The following is a 16,763-nucleotide window of genomic DNA, read 5'->3' as shown; positions in this document are numbered from 1 at the left end:
GCAGAACAGTACAAAACTCACTTCCTTTGTTCAACATAATTGGTCACATGGTGGCACGAGGTTTGTCTGTTTCCAGAGGTGTAAAGTAGCTAAGTACTTTTACTCATGTAGGCTACTGTACTTAAGTACAATTTTGAGACTTTTACTTTACTTGAGTACTTCTATTTTATGCTACTGTGTACTTTTACTCCACTACATGTATTTAATACCCTTAGTAACTTTACAGATTTGGATTAATGATGTTGTGGTGTATTACATCTGTTCATACAGTTAGTTACTCTCCGAGGTCATAGAGAGTGCAGGGCAGTGGCGGTTCTACATAGAATTACACCCATGGCCAGATCCATAAGCATTCTCTTTCTGCAGTTTCACTTCTATCCATTTTAATCTGCCATTTCAGTGACCAATGGATGCACTGACCACTGTAATGGGTTACTTTGATAGTGAAGTAAACCTAAAAACCTGTATGTTTTTTATGATTCGGTTTGTACATATAATGATCTCCCTGATCAGAATAGGTCTCAGTGAATCTACAAATATGCGTGGCAGTTTGTTTTTACGTTTAATTGACTAAGGAATCAGGGAGGAAGTAGTGTGATATTTGTGTGACTTTATCCTGCTTCAAATCTTTTCTTTTAACTGAATACATTTGACAACAGCTTGAAATCTGAGCAAAAAAAGGGAAAAGAGCCATACAAAATTAAAGTAAAAAGTCATTTCTGTAATAACCGTAAATTCTGCCAATAAATGCAGCAAAACTAAAATTACAATTAGCTTTTCAATTAAATAATGCAAAAGTCAAAGTTTCAATAAATTACGGGTTTAAAAACAAACCCATTTTGAACTTTCAAACAAACACATGTTTTGTGAAAAGAAACTTCTCTTGAGCCTCAGCATTAATACATCCAGATGTTTTTTTCATCATCAGATATCAGAACTGTGTCTACAGTTGTCTATTAGAACTATGTTTGAGCCTTCTCAGTTCGGTGTTGTGTGTCAGGGTCTGAGTCAGAGTCTGAATCTTCTGCTTCTTTTTCCTGAGTATATGTTCCGTCCTTTTCGACAGCCACGGCTCCCTTCCTCTGAGGCAGGACGGTGAAGAAGGCCTCCTTCCAGCTGCCCTTCTCCAGGTACGCCAGGATGATCTCAAACACTGGGCGAGGACAAAAATCACACTTTTAAACCAAATACAATGGAGGAAATATGTATTTGATCCCCTGCAGATTTGGTAAGTTTTTCCACTTTCAAGGAAATTAAAAGTCTCTACTTTTAATGGCAGGTTTATTTTAACAGTGAGAGACAGAATATCGAACATAAAATCCAGAAATGTACATAAAGAAAAGATATAAATTGATTTGTGTTTCATTGGGGGAAATAAGTATTTGACCCCCTTGCAACCAACAAGAATTCTGGCTCCCACGGAGCTGTTAAATAAGTCCTCTCGCTTTAAGAAAGTACTCCTGATGTCAACTCTTTACCTGGATAAAAGACACCTGTCCTAAGTGTCCTAACTATCAAACTCAGCAGGGGATCAGATACTTATTTCCTTCACTGTATATGAAGTGAGAGCAGGAGAGGAAACGCAGGAATGAGCCAACCTAATCACGCAGCCAGAGACTAGTCTATTGATCTTCTTTGATGCTACGACACCAGCGCTGCATGTACACGGTTCTCTCTAATGTGTCGTTGACTTCTGACGGGAGTACACTAGAAGGAGCATCTCATATATAAGAGACGACAGTCTATGTAGTCAATTGAAATGACAAATGTCAATAGATGATTTCATCAGCAGTAGCTAGCCAAGTATTTAGCATTAGCTCCCTGAAAGCTGACTTTTGATAGTCGAAATGTACAGAGGTTTTTATGATGCACTTCTTGGCTGTAAGGTGTAATGATGTGAAACAGACTGAAAATCAAACTACCAGGTCCCGAAAAACAACATGAAATTTAGCACAAGAGCTACATTATAATCCAATTTGGCTTCTGTTATTTTGCAGGGTCAGATAGTTATTACTGTTTTTTTGAAGAAAATATCAGGCTGTTATTTCTTGAGCAGTTTACTGTAGTCTTTTTGCGTCTAATTTTTATTCTAGTATTAATTAATATATTTTTTATTATATATCAATTTCCAATTTGTATGGTTCCCTTTTACATGAGAAAATAATGTAGTACGGTAATGTTACGTTTCTCGTTTCCTTGGAAGTGATGCTACGTCACAGCTGTAGGTAGAATGCTAATAAACCATGTATGCCAACGATTGCAGCCAACATTTGATCCACATTCTACACTTTTGTGCCTTTTTTTTCTGGAATGGCTTAAAAAGCATCATCTCTGACATCATTTCAAGAATTTTATTCCCAGGCTACAACTGGAACAGACGTGTTATCCTCTGCCCTCAGTGGAAATGACAATGGCAAAAAGAAATTTCCCAGTTTGGGATAAATAAAGTACTTCTGATTCTGATTAGCTAGCTAGTTAGCTAGTAACGATTGTTGGCAGTACCAAACAGACAAAAACAGTTACGAAATCCAGTTTTAAAACCCGCAGTGCACGGCCACGGATAATTAATGATGGATAATATTGCAACTAACTCTAACTGGTCACTTGTGAAGTGGTTTCAAACTACTGATATCAGTCTTGTATATCGGTCCCATTCCAGTCTTTACCGTGGTTGACTGCCAGAACCTTCCGACTGTTCATCTTGACAAAGCTGCTCAGAGGAAGCTGAGCGTGATCAATCCCCAGCTCCTTTGCCTTCTCAAAGGTGATCCCCTGCAAACACCAGACAGCTCTCATCATCAGAGAGCAAGAATCAGAACCAGTGGAGTATTGGAGCAGTGAATTCAGACAGACCTTATGGTGGTTGTGGTCCACCAGCCCTCCTATCACGTAGGCCTTTTCAGGGTCCAGTTCATCCAGGACGTTAGGAGAGTCTGACGTCAGGTACACCAGCTCCTCGTTCGCCACAATGTCCTTGTAGTGCTCTGATTCAATGGTGATGTCCTGCACATATACACAGATTATGCAAAATGACATCATGAGACAGTATGTACAGCGATTTTAAAAACAAGTCAAAATGATATCCTCCTATGTTTATGAAATGTTTACTTATTTGCACTTGTACTTATTAAGTTCAAAGTCTGTTGTGTGTATAACGTGCATCATAATACGAGTGTATTATGATGCACGAAACAGAAGTAGTAGTTTTCACCATTCATTCTTTTTCTATTCTATGGATGAATAAAACAAACCAAAAAAAAAACTGCTTTAGCACTGCATGTCCATTGTGAGTCCTCGCATGTATTATAGAAGCTGCATTTGCAACATAGGAAAAATGAACACTCAGCCATTCTGTTGTATTTTGAAATGCTAAGATGCTTGATATGTGATCTTTGGGCTCTGGTAAAAATTTCTTAATATTTTACCAAAGCGATGCATCAGCTGCAGCCCAATTTTTGGATTGATTTGATGGAAATAATCCATGTTCATCAGATGTTTTTGATGTCAAATTTGTCAACTGGTTTGTGTACATCTGAGTGTGTATACAGGTACAGGAGGGTATGCTGTGAGGGAGCTGTGTGTGTGTTCTGATGAATTTCCTCATTGGTTGGGTCTAAAGATTAATAGTTAAAAAAAATTTTAAAAAATCTGTAGGCAAGGAATTGGAAAGAGTGTTCTGTTAATCCTCATCCCTGCTGCAGGCTACATTTGCAGCTAGCAGCGGAGCCAAACCTGTAGGACTGCACCCAATTAGTCGACTATTCATTAGTCGGCACAAAAAGTAGTTGTCTACTCATTTTTCATGAGTCTATTAGGCGAGCCCCCGCCCCAAAAAAAATCATTCACTGAGCTCAGAAAACGATAAACTCAGGCTTTCATTTCATGATCAGGGGTTAATGTACAGAGGTATTTTAGCTATTTTTGTCCATGTTTCCGTGTTGTATTTATTGGGTGCTTATATTCAGATATGAATTATAGAAACTAGAACTAAAGGTTGAGTGTGTGTGCTCGCTGCTTGTTCACACACCATTAAGTATCCTTACCGGAGCTTCTGCGGCTTATACCTCTGACAGGCGGACCGCTCCATCTGTGTGGTGCGCTGTGACTTTCATGCATTTTCTATGTGTACAAACTCTGTTAACGATGAACTCAGGATCATGCTTACCTTCCAGTTCACCCATCCTTTGTCCTTTTCATCCATGATCTGCTTCAGCTGTCCTCCCAGGCTTGTCACATAAAACTGCAGAGATGAGAGTCCTTTCTTTAGATCAGACATGAAAAGGCCCCTTATTGTAGGTCGCGTTGGATAAAAGCGTAAGCTAAATACAGTAGTGTAATGGAACTACATTTACTCAATTTCTGTACTGTATTTTACTTTTGAATATTTTCTAACTATATTACTTTGTACTTTTAGTCCACTAGATTTTGTTGGCAAATGTTGTTCTTTTTGCTCCACTACATTTATTTCACAGATTAAGTTTCCATTTACTTTACAGATTTAGGTTAATAATACAACATATATATCATATCATCACATACATTATCATACTTTTACTTTTGGAACTTAAAAGTATATTTTGGCACTAATATTTTTTATCTTTTAAAAAAAGGCACACATTTTAATGCAATACTTTTATTTGTAACTGAGCAATTTTACGTATTTCTACATTTACTTAAATAAATAATTGCCGTACATCTTCCAACTCCAAGGCTAAATGAAATGTAATGTCTCTTATTTGTCTTTTTTAACAGTCAGTATTCACTAACCTGCACAGGATGTAAGGCTCGTCTGTTCTCAGCATAGCTCCGCTGGATCTGTCTGTGGAGCTTCCCCACATCCTAAACAGACAACACAAGCACAACTCGTCAGTTACCTCAGTACATGTTGGGTATTCCTCCACAGCATCCGGAGCTTGTTTACCTTGAGGAGCATGAGGCTGTCGAAGCTGCAGTCCACCACAAGCCTCAGAGTGCTGGGTGTCACGTCTCTGCGGGGACGCTTCCTGAAGCTCTGCGCCTCTCCTCTCTCCTCCTCCGGTTGACTGTTCCTCTCTAGTCGACGCTGCTGCTTCCTGTCCTTCCGTTTTTGCCTGCAGAAGAACGGGACAGTCTGAGATATACCCTTGTACTGCAATCAAATACTTGGTGCTGCAGTGAAGTTAGTAGGATCAGTGATGGTGGACTTTGATCCTCTTGTGGAATTCTTCATCACTGTGAATATCACTAGACTTATCCTTGAACTGTAATGCTGCAGCATGACTATGACATGCCTACACACACCATTGCAAGCAGTACAACCATCAAATAACAGTTTGAATGGAGTTTTGCGTGCAAAGTAGCACTCTGTTAACTAGGGATGGGCATGATTAATCGACGATCGATTAATTGATCATTAAGAATTTCGTCCATGACATTAATTTGTTATCGATAAAACTAATGCAGGTTCTGTTGCGTAGTGTGAGTCTTGAAGGAATGCAATGAATTTTGCTATGTGGCAGCAATCAAACATTTACCACACGGGGGCAATGTTTGAAAAAAACGCCACAGGCCTACTCAGATACCTGGGAGTTTCAGTGTATTTCAAAAGTAATCATGAAGAGGTCACGGCAAAGTGTGGCGTGGGACCATTTTGATTTAAAAAATGACTCAGTTCACTGCCAACACTGCGAAGCTGTGTATAAGTACAACTCGTCCACGACTCAAATGATGTACCACTTGAAAAACGCGCACCCGACCCCTGGTTAGTGGCGGTGCGTCCTGCTCTCGGTCTCAACCTAGCATCAATACGATGTTAGCACGGAGGAGCTGCGATGCACAACGAGCAGAGAAAATTACCCAAGGGATCTGCAAGTTCATTGAGATGGATATGCTGCCCTTAAGTATTGTTGAGGGCGAAGGTTTTCGAAAACTGATAAACTTATTGGAACCAGCATATCACATTCCGTCACAACGTACCATCACCAGACTGATAGAAACTCACTATGAAGAACGGAAGCAGGAGCTGTTAGAAGAACTGAGCACAGCTGAAAGAGTTGCTCTAACCACAGACTGCTGGACCGCTTTAACAGCTGAGAGCTACATTACGATCACCTGCCACTACATCAGTGATGACTGGCAAATGAACTCAGCGGTCCTGCTCACAGAAAGCCTGCCAGGTCGGCATACAGCTGACCACCTTGCTAAAAAATGAATGAAGCTGTAGAGCAATGGGGACTTGAAGACCGAGGTTTTGCATGTGTTCATGACAACGCGGTAAATATTGTTGCTGCCAACAGACCCACCAGAGTGAACTGGATTTCCGTTGCCTGCTTTGCACACACACTCTAGTTGGCCATAAATGACGGATTTGCACTGTATCTATATCGGGTAATATCAGCGGCTAGTAAACTTGTTAGCCACTTCAATCACAGCACTGCAGCAACCAATGCACTGCAAAAGAAACAGGAGCAAATGGGCCACACAACTCACCGGCTTATCCAGTCGTGTAAAACACGGTGGAGCTCCGTGTGCGAGATGTTTGATCGGCTGGTGGAGCAGCGGTGGGCTGTTGCTGCTGTGCTGTCGGACCGAACTGTGACCAAGCTTCAAGCTGCCAGGATCCTGGAGTTGAAGGATGAGTACTGGCAGATGATGGAGGACACACAGCCTGTGCTGTCAGCACTTAAATGTGCCACCACGGTTATGTCTGCAGAGAAAGAAGTCTCCATCTCGAACACTTATCCCGTCACCTTCGGCCTCATCAATATCCACCTCATACCAAGTGAAGAAGACGGGCCCAGACTCATCGAATTCAAGACAAAAGTGCGGTCCTCACTCATCAAGCGAATGAATGCAAGCTTAACTTTTTATCTTACTTTAAATGATTTCCATAATAAATAGCCAATTGGAGTAGGCCTAATTACATGCATACTTGCCTCTTATCTGTGTTGTGTTGCCAATTTAGATACACCATTTTTTCTTATTGATTCCCCCATTATATATTTATACAGGTTCAGTCTGATGAGTTTGTGTCATCCGCCCCCATGATCTCATGAATGCTGGACCTTCGTCACAAGCACCTGGGCTTTCTCACACCAACACAGAAAATGGCTGCTAATGTGAAACTGGTTGAACTGGGAGAGGCAGTGGAGATCGCAGGGACGCTGGAAGGACTATTGCAACACTGCAACACTGAAGTAGTAAATTAATTATTTTTATTTTCAACTTTTTACTTTTCAAAATAAAAACATTAATTTTTTACTTTTACATAATTGTGATATTTTTGTTTCCTGTGTCATTAAAAAATATATGTAATGTTCACAAATATGGCTTGTGAGGTGGTTAGCTTTAGGCGCCAACAACCAGTCCCAAAGGAACAGTGGCGGTATCGTGGTAGCTACAGGAACTGTGTACTATGAGTCAGAAAAGAATTTCCGATTTTTTTAAAGATAGAAATGGCCATAAAGCCAAACAACAAAAGTCATCCTGCAACCAGGAGGAAAGTGTCCAGGAGAGCCCGTTGTCTTATCACTGTAGCGCTGGCTGCAGCCCTGGGGAAGATGAACAACAGCTAATGCTGACTGTAGCCAGCAATAGTGCAAATAATGCTTACGTTACCACCTCCCCTGACTCTGAGGATGCTTTAGGAACAAGTGGGTATGTACCTGATGCATATTGTTTTGGTGAGGAGCCTTTTCAGCCAACAAACTTTACATTCCCAGCCAAACGCTTTGGCAATGAAAAATTCTCTGTCGTTCAAGTCCGGGTGGTTTACACGGTGGTCATGGCTTCACTACGATACAGAAAAGGACACAGCTCTGTGCTTCCTATGCTGCTCTGCCGTCAAGAAGTGCCTTGTCGATGTAGACAGGATGAGTGTTGGGAGTTTTGTCAGAGGAGGATTTTGCAATTGGCGAAAGGCAAGTGAGATCCAGGATCCTTGTTCGTACACTGTTGCAATCACTCCCTTGACCTGGTGCTGCAAGAGGTCGCGCGAGAGGCACCGCTCATAGCTGACACACTCCAGTTTGGCTTCGTAACACAGTCAGTCAGAGGAGACTAACGCACCTGGCCCTGCTGCACATGCACCAGGATATCCTGGACACGCTAGACATCCATGCCCTCATGACGGAATTCATCAGCACCACCCCAGAGCGCAAGACAACCTTTAGAGTTCTACCATCAGGTAGGCAATGCTTTTTATTAAGTTTCCTTAGGCCAGGTTTGGTCTTGGTTACAATTTGCTTAGCTGGTAATGTGGTTGTGCTGCTCGATTCGTTGTGTTTTTAGTTTCCCGTCTCATTTGTTATCAGGCTATTTTAAGAAATGTAGCTGGCTAATTGCTTATGTCTTGTTTTACTTTGTAGTTCTGTGAATGAGCACAAGAGGAGGATGGCTGTTCATGCTGCAGCTGCTGTTGTGTGTGTGTGAGTGTGAGGGAGTGAGAGAGAGCTGAGAGAGAATGTCACATATAATGACAGACCTGGATTTGCCTGTTGGTAAAACAGTAATCAGTTAAGTCGCTCAATAAAAGTCTGTGTGTGTCTCAAATGTATACAGTAGGCTATACTACACGCTGGCCATCTGATGTACACAAAACTATTGTAATGTTATGATGACACGACGTGTCATTATAAGATAGAGCTAATTTAAGTAGCCTATTGTAAGTTGTAGCATAATATTGAATCTAGCTCATTTTTTGCTCCGTTGCGCTGCGTTTGGTGTGACGTCACTCAGCACCCCCAACTCTGAATGACTTCCAGCGTCACTGGGAGATCGGTAGGGCGGCTATCCCAATGGCTGGGGGAGATGAGGAGCCTGCGTTGTCTGACACGGACGAGGGGAGCCCAAACACTGGAGTCACGGCCTCCCAGTCCCAGGTCTCTGCTATGACACAACTCCTTGGGGAGCACTATACTACGAAGGAGCAGATCTTCATTAGCCTACTTTCTGAGGGAGGCTCCCCCACCCCTGGATTGCAATCCTACAGACTGGTGGAAAATGAATGGAATAAGGTTCCCCAGGCTTGCCAAGTTAGCACGGAGGTACCTGTGCATCACGGCGACGTCTGTCCCCTCAGAGCGGGTGTTTTCGGCGGCTGGACTGACGGTCACTAGCAGTGGCGGTGCGTCAATAGTGGGCGCTTGGGCGCCGCCCACCCTGACTTTTTGAGTTAAAAAACGTTATATATACAACATAATTGAAATAAGAAATGTACCGTGTTTATGGGTTAAATGTGTATGGGAGACCACTGTCAAGAACCGCTAAAATGTGTCCGGACATAATATATTGCCATTCGCCTTTTCTGAGAATAGGCGGGTCGGCTACCGTCCGTGGGCGCCGATAACATGGGAGTCTATAGGAGAGCTTATACTTTTCTCAGTCATTTTAGCAAGGATAGCTTTTCATTGGGGGATGAAACTTAGATCTGTGGGCGCAAATCTTTGCGCCCACAGCCAATGGCATTGTTTCTTAGTTCAATGTGACATTCTTAGATACGCGATTGGACTATTTCGGCGAATCAGCATCGTTATCATTCCCTAACCACAAGCGTAAAGAGCAGCACCGTAGCTAGCTGAAACTTAGATTGAGTGAATATGGCGACATCGATGGCTGAGAACTCCGTGCAAGCTCTACTTAAAACACCGTTTCATCGACTATCAGATGTCGAAAAGAAGAAATTGAAAGACTTGGGACCCGAGCGTCCGGATTTAAACATTCAACAGATGACCACTGATCGCGGGAGAACCTACACTCGGACTTTCTCCTCAAACTTGTATGCTAAGCGGAATTGGTTAGCTGGTTGTACAGTGAGCAATGCCTTTTTTTGTTTCCCTTGTCTGTTATTTCAAAGTCCTGGGACTGAAACACTTTGGACTACAACCGGGATGAAGGATCTAAAGCACTTCACACAAAAATGTAAGAAGCACGAATGTGGCCGCAGCCACCCAGTGCCGCCGCTCCCATAACGCGCATTACGCGCTGTGCGTAGGGCACCAAGTGTCGAGGGGGCACCACCAAAAATAGCCTAATGAAAAATCGTCATAATAATTATAAGGCCGAAATTATTTCAGTAGACTATAGAAATATGAGGCACTTTTTAGGCATACTACTCAAAGGTACCGATGGTGCCCCCCTCTCCCCTCCCCCCTCCCCTCCCCACTCACACAAACACAAACGAAAACACAATCTGCACAATCTGCGTCCCAAGCGCCCTGTGGGTGCCCTTGCTGTCAGTGGTCTTTTGGATTACTCGACATTTTTGGAAATGAAAAGGCAACAGGAGTCAGGAGCAGAAAAAAGAAAAAAGAGGAAACAGCGAGATGATGCCCGTGCATCACTTGCAGGTAAGTGTCCACGTTTAATCTTTCTTAAATACGGGAAATATGTGCAGCTAGTGTAAAGCTTAGCCTATGCATACACCTTGAACTAGCTGACGTTATTGCTAATGTTAGCAAACTCAAATATGTGTTATAACTTAGGCGCAAGCTAAATTGAGATTTTGCTGTTAAAAATTATAACTGCATTTTGCAAGTAACTGATGCCAGTTAGCCGTTACTTTACTTTAGATATTGAATAGTAGACAGTTTATGGTTTATTTTGACGTGACGGTGGCCAATACTTTCTCAGTAACAGTTAGCAGTCATTGCACTAGGTAGGCTAACAATTCTGGCTTCAGACCATTTATCACTGTGTGGCGTGAAATTAATAGTGTTTAGCCAGGCATTTAGAAAAGTTTACATAGCATTTGAGAAAGTATATTTTATTTTGGAGTTTGCAATGCCAATGCATAATAAACCCACGGCCATCTTTAGGATTGTCATTCGGTAGAATTCAGCAAAATAGGCTACAGTCTCACATAAATAAGGTTAGGTGTTCTATGTGCAATGGGACAGAAAAGGGTTCGTGATAATGTGAAGCCTGTAGCTACTGCTACAGCTAGCTTAGCTATATCTGAGAGTGACAGAAGATACATGACTAAATTAACTGGCGTTTTGATTGCATTTATATCATGCAAAGGCATGGACGACATCTGTCGGTGAAATAGAAAAACGTTTTGTAGTAAACAAAATGCCCTCCTAACCATATTGTATTCAATTAAATGTAGAGTTTAATAGTCTTGTGTAAGGTGTATCATTTTGCTTTTATTCCTTTTATTCCTGTTGTTAAGATATAAATATAAAATATCCATTATGAATGATATAAAGCAAACATTATTATTAAATTGTGTACAATATTGCAACTCATTCTATAATGTTTTTATATTAGATTAGATAAGATTGATCAAATAGTTGATATATAAGTAATAAAGGGGGAGAGCTCCTTGGTTGCATGCTTTCAGTTTTAAATCTTTATTTTCTTTTTTGGTATAAGATTCTTTATTTGAATATTTTGTCTCTTTCTATACTGATCTTTTTTCTTCGTATTTCTAAATTAATGCAGGGTCAATGCTGAAATACGTTCAAGCGGGAGCACGAGGCCAAGAAGAGGACACAGATGAGGAAGAACCATCGACAAGTTCACCCAATCAACCCCAGCCAGCAAGCAGGTCTGTACACCCCGCAACAGTACTAAGCCCTGATCAACCACCCTCAACCACCACAGATACACAGCAGATAACCACCACCTCTGAAAGTCCTGTCACTGAGAGTCCGTCAGAAGGTGACAAGGTAGAAACGGGTTTGCCCTCTCCAACTGATCCTGCTCTCTGGCCATTACGGATTTTAGATGCGGATCGTGTTGAGATCGTACGAAGAGGTCCATTTAGAGTCCCATCAGATTTTAATTTTCCAAAGGGACTAGATGGCAGGGCGTTTCATAGTAGCCTGCATTTCAAAACGCTCTCAAATGGAGAGAAAGTCAAGAGAAGTTGGCTTGTTTACTCGAAACAGAACAATGCTGCATTCTGTTTTGCGTGTAAGCTTTTCAGTTTGAAAGCTATAAAGCTCACTGCAGAGGGCAACGGTGACTGGTCCAACATTAACAATAATTTGATAAGTCATGAATGTAGCTCAGACCATGCCCAGTGCATGTTTAAATGGAGAGAACTGGACACACGTTTACAGACAAATACGACAATAGACTACCAGGAACAGACATTGCTGGAGGCAGAAAAAAGAAGGTGGCGAGATGTTCTCAAACGCTTACTGAAAATAACCCTATCTCTTGCCTCAAGGAATTTGTCATTTAGAGGCTCTTCACAGTGTCTGTATGAACCAGACAATGGCAACTTCTTAAAAGAAGTGGAACTTTTAGGCAGTTTTGATCCTGTGATGGAGAACCACCTGACCAAGATAACCGATGAAAGCTCCCGAACACATTATCTTGGTCAGCAGACACAAAATGAGCTGATCCAGATCGTCTCCAACAAAACATTGCAAACAATCCACACACAGATTCAGGAAGCGAAATATTTCTCCATAATTCTTGACTGTACACCTGATATAAGCCACAAGGAGCAAATGTCCCTCATCGTGCGCATTGTTGAATTGGAGCCAAAGCCAAATATCAAGGAGTATTTCCTTGGGTATATGGAGGTGGTTGAAACAACTGGCCTGAACCTGTCTACTGTCCTTTTAGACAAATTAAAGGAACTCGACATTCCATTTGATGATTGCCGCGGACAGGCCTACGACAATGGTGCGAACATGAAGGGGAAAAAGCAAGGAGTTCAGGCCCGACTGCTACAGTTGAATTCGAGGGCGTTGTTTGTTCCTTGCGCAGCTCATTCTATGAACCTTGTCATAGCTGATGCTGCGAAGTCATCCAGGGATGCCACTGGCTTTTTTGGCTATTTGCAGAAGCTATTTTGTTTCTTCTCAGGAGCTACAAAGCGGTGGAGCATCTTGACAAAACACATCAACCTAACTGTGAAATCATGGAGTGATGTGAGGTGGGAGAGCAGGCTTAGGAGTGTCACAGCTGTCAGAAGTCAAATCAAAGAAATCCAAAATGCGCTCATCGAGGCTAGGGAAACTGTCAATGACTCTGTTGCAAAAATAGAGGCTCAAGCCCTGGCAGAAGAAGTGGCCTCTTTCAGATTTCTGATCTGTTCTGTTGTCTGGTGTGAAATTCTTACAACCACTAACCAGGTAAACAAGCTCCTGCAGACAAGTTCAATGCAGCTTGACATTGCCGTCGGGCTCATTGACAATGCCAAAACCTCCCTCTCCAGATACAGGCACTCTGGGTTTGCTCAGGCAGTGTCAACTGCCAAGGACCTTTGCGAGGCGATGAACATAGAGCCAGAGCTCAAGGAGAAAAGGCTCAGGAACACAAGAAAGCAGTTTGCATATGAGGCTGCAGACGAGCCCTTCAGTGATGCCCTCAAAAGGCTTGAGGTATCCTTATTCAACAGTGTTGTGGACTCCGCTTTGATGTCACTGCAGGAGCGTTTTGAGACCATGACCCAGGTCAGAGACAAATTTGGAGTGCTGCTTGATTTCAGCAGAGTGCACGGAATGTCCAAGGAGAACCTGCAAAAAAACTGCATCGAAGTGCAGAAGACACTGACTGAGAAAGGAAATTCGGATATTGATGGACTTGAGATGGTTCAGGAAATCATCAACCTTCCTCAACTGCCACCACAAACAACTGCCTTGGAGTTGCTCTCATTTCTCCATGAGAATCGCCTTCAAGAGGTGTATCCAAATCTCTGGGTTGCTCTTCGAATCGCATTGACTCTCCCTGTTACAGTTGCCTCTGCTGAGCGAAGTTTTTCGAAACTGAAGCTCATCAAAACTTACTTACGTTCAACAATGGGGCAGGAACGTCTAAGTGGTCTTGCTGTCATCAGCATTAATGGTGAAGTGGCTCAGAGGCTGTCCTATGATGACCTAATTAATGACTTTGCAGCGAGGAAATGCAGACGTGTTCCTCTATAGAGTCTTTATAGAGAAATGCTTGATTGTTAAAGAATAGCATTATGCTCTCTCAAAAAGGATGTCCTTGATTTATTTTGATAACACTTTTTTTGCACTTTACTTGAATGTGTTTTAGCTGTTCTACAAAGCCTTACTGTTTACAAAGTAAGTAAAGTTGTGACTTTTCGTCCTCTAAATCTTTGTTTTATTTAAGATTTTATTGATTGTACTTATTGATGTTATTTAGTGTAATTTATTCAAAGTTACTGAAGGAAAGTTTGCACTTTCAAATGTCAAAAGTTTGTTGTTTTGCTGTGTGTTTGCTGCTGCTATTGTTTTATATGTTTGGTAATAAAAAAGTTAAACTTTTCCGCGAATGTTTTTTTATTGGGGGGGGGGGGGGGGGGGGGGAGGGCATCATGAAGGAATTATGCTTAGGGCACCAAAATGGCTAGCAGCGGCACTGCAGCCACCTAACCAACTGTCTTAAGCTAAACCTCTAAAAAAGTGCTATTTAAACCGTGCCGCCCAACTGCGCCCCCCCCCAAAAAAATGTTCACCAGCCGCCACTGGTCACTAGGCTGCGCTAGCGTCTGACCCCAGAGCATGTTAACGTGCTTATCTTGCTCAAGAAAAATCAGTAGACTGGTGCTGAAGTTTTATGTGAGTTACTGGTTATTTTTATGAAGCTTTGTTAATTAGCCTAATTCATTGTTAGGTTGGCTAATCTCTCTCTCACCCTCTTTCTCGACTCCGGTGCCTTTTTGGATAGTTTTGAGTTATAATTGGCAAAACCTGTCAGACTAAAAGTATTATCTATTTTTGGTTAAGTTATTGTTTAACATGATTATTTTTTATACTATTATTATTATTATTTTGGGAGAAAACGAGGGTCAGTTGTGTTCATCAGCACCGGCTTCTAGCTGCAAGCTCCGCTGCTTAAGAGCACAGCAGCGCATATTTTCAAGTTCAACCATTGAACGGATTCGGTTTAACTGCCACAAGAGTTGTTCATCTTGTAATGAATCTCTCAATGAGGAAACACGCTGTTTTTTGAATGTTCATTGCATTTTTAATATAGCCTATAAATAGTGAATTTTAATATAAAAATATTAATGATTAATCGAAAATCGATCGTTAATTCTCCCGACAATCGAATAAGACAATTTAATCGAATGCCCATCCCTACTGTCAACCATGGAAAATAGCACTTTAATACATAGAAAGGACAACAGCATATGTTATATCCATAGACAATGCTGTCGGACCTCTATAATTAAATGCATTGATAGAGAACTGTTGAAAGTGTTCATATTAACTTACTTTCTTAGCTCCCTCTCCTCCTCCCATTTCTGCTGCTTCTGGAGCTTCTTTCTCTGCCTTTTGGACAAACTTTGGTCATCAGCTTCTCTGTTACTGCTCACTGTCCTCTGACTGCTTTCACTGTCTCCATTATCCTTCTCCTGCTGGGGTATGGCCTCACTTTTCACGTTCTCAGCAGCCATATGTGACAGCAGAAATGCCAATGCTGCTTGTTCAGCTAGCTGTTGATGTTAACCTGCTGGTGGCTAATGCTGCTGTGTAAACTAGCTGTAGATGTTAGCCTGCTAGTGGCTAATGCTGCTGCGTAAACTAGCTGTAGATGTTAGCCTGCTGGTGGCTAATGCTGCTGTGTAAACTAGCTGTAGATGTTAGCCTGCTGGCTGCTCTGTGCAGGAAGCTAACTGTCAGCATGTAATAGTAGACTTATTTTTATAACCAAACTAAACCTTTTAAAAGAACGTCACCACGCTGTTATGATATATAACTATAGACAGCCAGACAGACCTTAAACAATTACTTCATCTGAGCCACACATTTCCACATGCAGGCTCTCTTCTTCTTCTTTCAGGTTTAACAGCGTACCGGCGGACTGCCGCCCCCTGCTGGGATGAGGAGCGGCACACTGAAACTACATTTATAAATGTTTTAATTTATACATTTACTTTTTTACTAAAATGAATTTGATATAAAAAATTTCAATACTAAACCACCATTATTTAAAGAAATTCAAATAATGAAAAAAAAAAACGTGTTAGAAATTGTGCATTAGCTTTTTTAAAATTATTTATACACATTTGTATTTTTAATCCTCGGGATTGTGGGAAACAGTATTTTGATCTCTCTGCCTGTACACACAAACTGAAAGCTTGACAATAAAGTCGACTTATAATATATATATATGTCTATATGAGTGGTAATATTTTTGCCTTTAAAACTAAATTGAACTACATGAAAACAAAAAACGACTTTGTTGTGTTGGCATGCATATGGCCGGCCTCATTTACCTTCGCTGGGTGCTTTGGAATCGATCCATTAATGAAGGATATTTGATTTCCTAATACATCTATTGTTTTTTGATCATGTTACTTATCATTATTTCTAAATGATATTTCCCGGCGTTACATTTTGGTACCACATATTAATATTAAAAATTGATTGATGGCAATAAGTTATTTCTTGAACTTTAATAACCTTTTTTAAACCTATGGCACTACACTTGGGTGAGGGTCATCAAGATTGTGCCTGTCAAGATATAATGTTAGCTGGCCAAACAATATGTTCCCACTCAAATGCCATTTAATAAACATAGTTATGATGCTGATCAGTTGAGATTGTGAACAAAGAAGGCCCTGAAAAAAGCCAGGTGCTGATGTGTGTGTGTTAGTGCTTATGATGATGATCTGTGTTTACAGTTAGGGCTCTGTAACATGAGCATGTGTCAGACATCCCTTCATGACCCAGTTTCTATATGTGCCCACAGACGGCAGGAGCGCCTCTAACACTTTAGCACACATTCCAACTTCATCAGTGCGAAGCCAGTAAATAGTCAGGGTTGAATGGGACTCCTAGAAAATGGACACCAGAGATGTAATCCTGTCT

General features: G+C 41.4%; 1 protein-coding gene across 1 annotated transcript; it reads right to left on the bottom strand.

The window, feature by feature from the left end:
• Positions 1-862: 862 nt before the first annotated feature.
• trmt10a (tRNA methyltransferase 10A) lies at positions 863-15,757 on the bottom strand. The gene is made up of 7 exons (XM_063900492.1): positions 15,165-15,757; positions 4,922-5,090; positions 4,768-4,839; positions 4,166-4,240; positions 2,854-3,003; positions 2,667-2,772; positions 863-1,153 (listed from the first exon to the last, which is right to left on the bottom strand). The coding sequence occupies exons 1-7, from the start codon at positions 15,344-15,346 to the stop codon at positions 963-965; spliced, it is 945 nt and encodes a 314-aa protein (XP_063756562.1). The 5' UTR covers positions 15,347-15,757; the 3' UTR covers positions 863-962.
• Between the last annotated feature and the right edge of the window lie 1,006 nt (positions 15,758-16,763).

Source organism: Eleginops maclovinus, chromosome 14 (assembly GCF_036324505.1).
Source record: "Eleginops maclovinus isolate JMC-PN-2008 ecotype Puerto Natales chromosome 14, JC_Emac_rtc_rv5, whole genome shotgun sequence".
NCBI lineage: Eukaryota > Metazoa > Chordata > Actinopteri > Perciformes > Eleginopidae > Eleginops > Eleginops maclovinus.
This window is presented reverse-complemented; position numbering and strand designations above follow the sequence as displayed.

What these genes read in the sequence shown, in the direction of transcription:
- trmt10a (XM_063900492.1), bottom strand. Translation starts at nt 15,346, where the DNA reads ATGGCTGCTGAGAACGTGAAAAGTGAGGCCATACCCCAGCAGGAGAAG. An exon ending in GAGGAGAGGGAGCTAAGAAA is followed by an intron (nt 5,091 to 15,164) that starts GTAAGTTAATAT and finishes GTTCTTCTGCAG; the next exon opens with GCAAAAACGGAAGGACAGGA. An exon ending in TGGACCACAACCACCATAAG is followed by an intron (nt 2,773 to 2,853) that starts GTCTGTCTGAAT and finishes TGGTGTTTGCAG; the next exon opens with GGGATCACCTTTGAGAAGGC.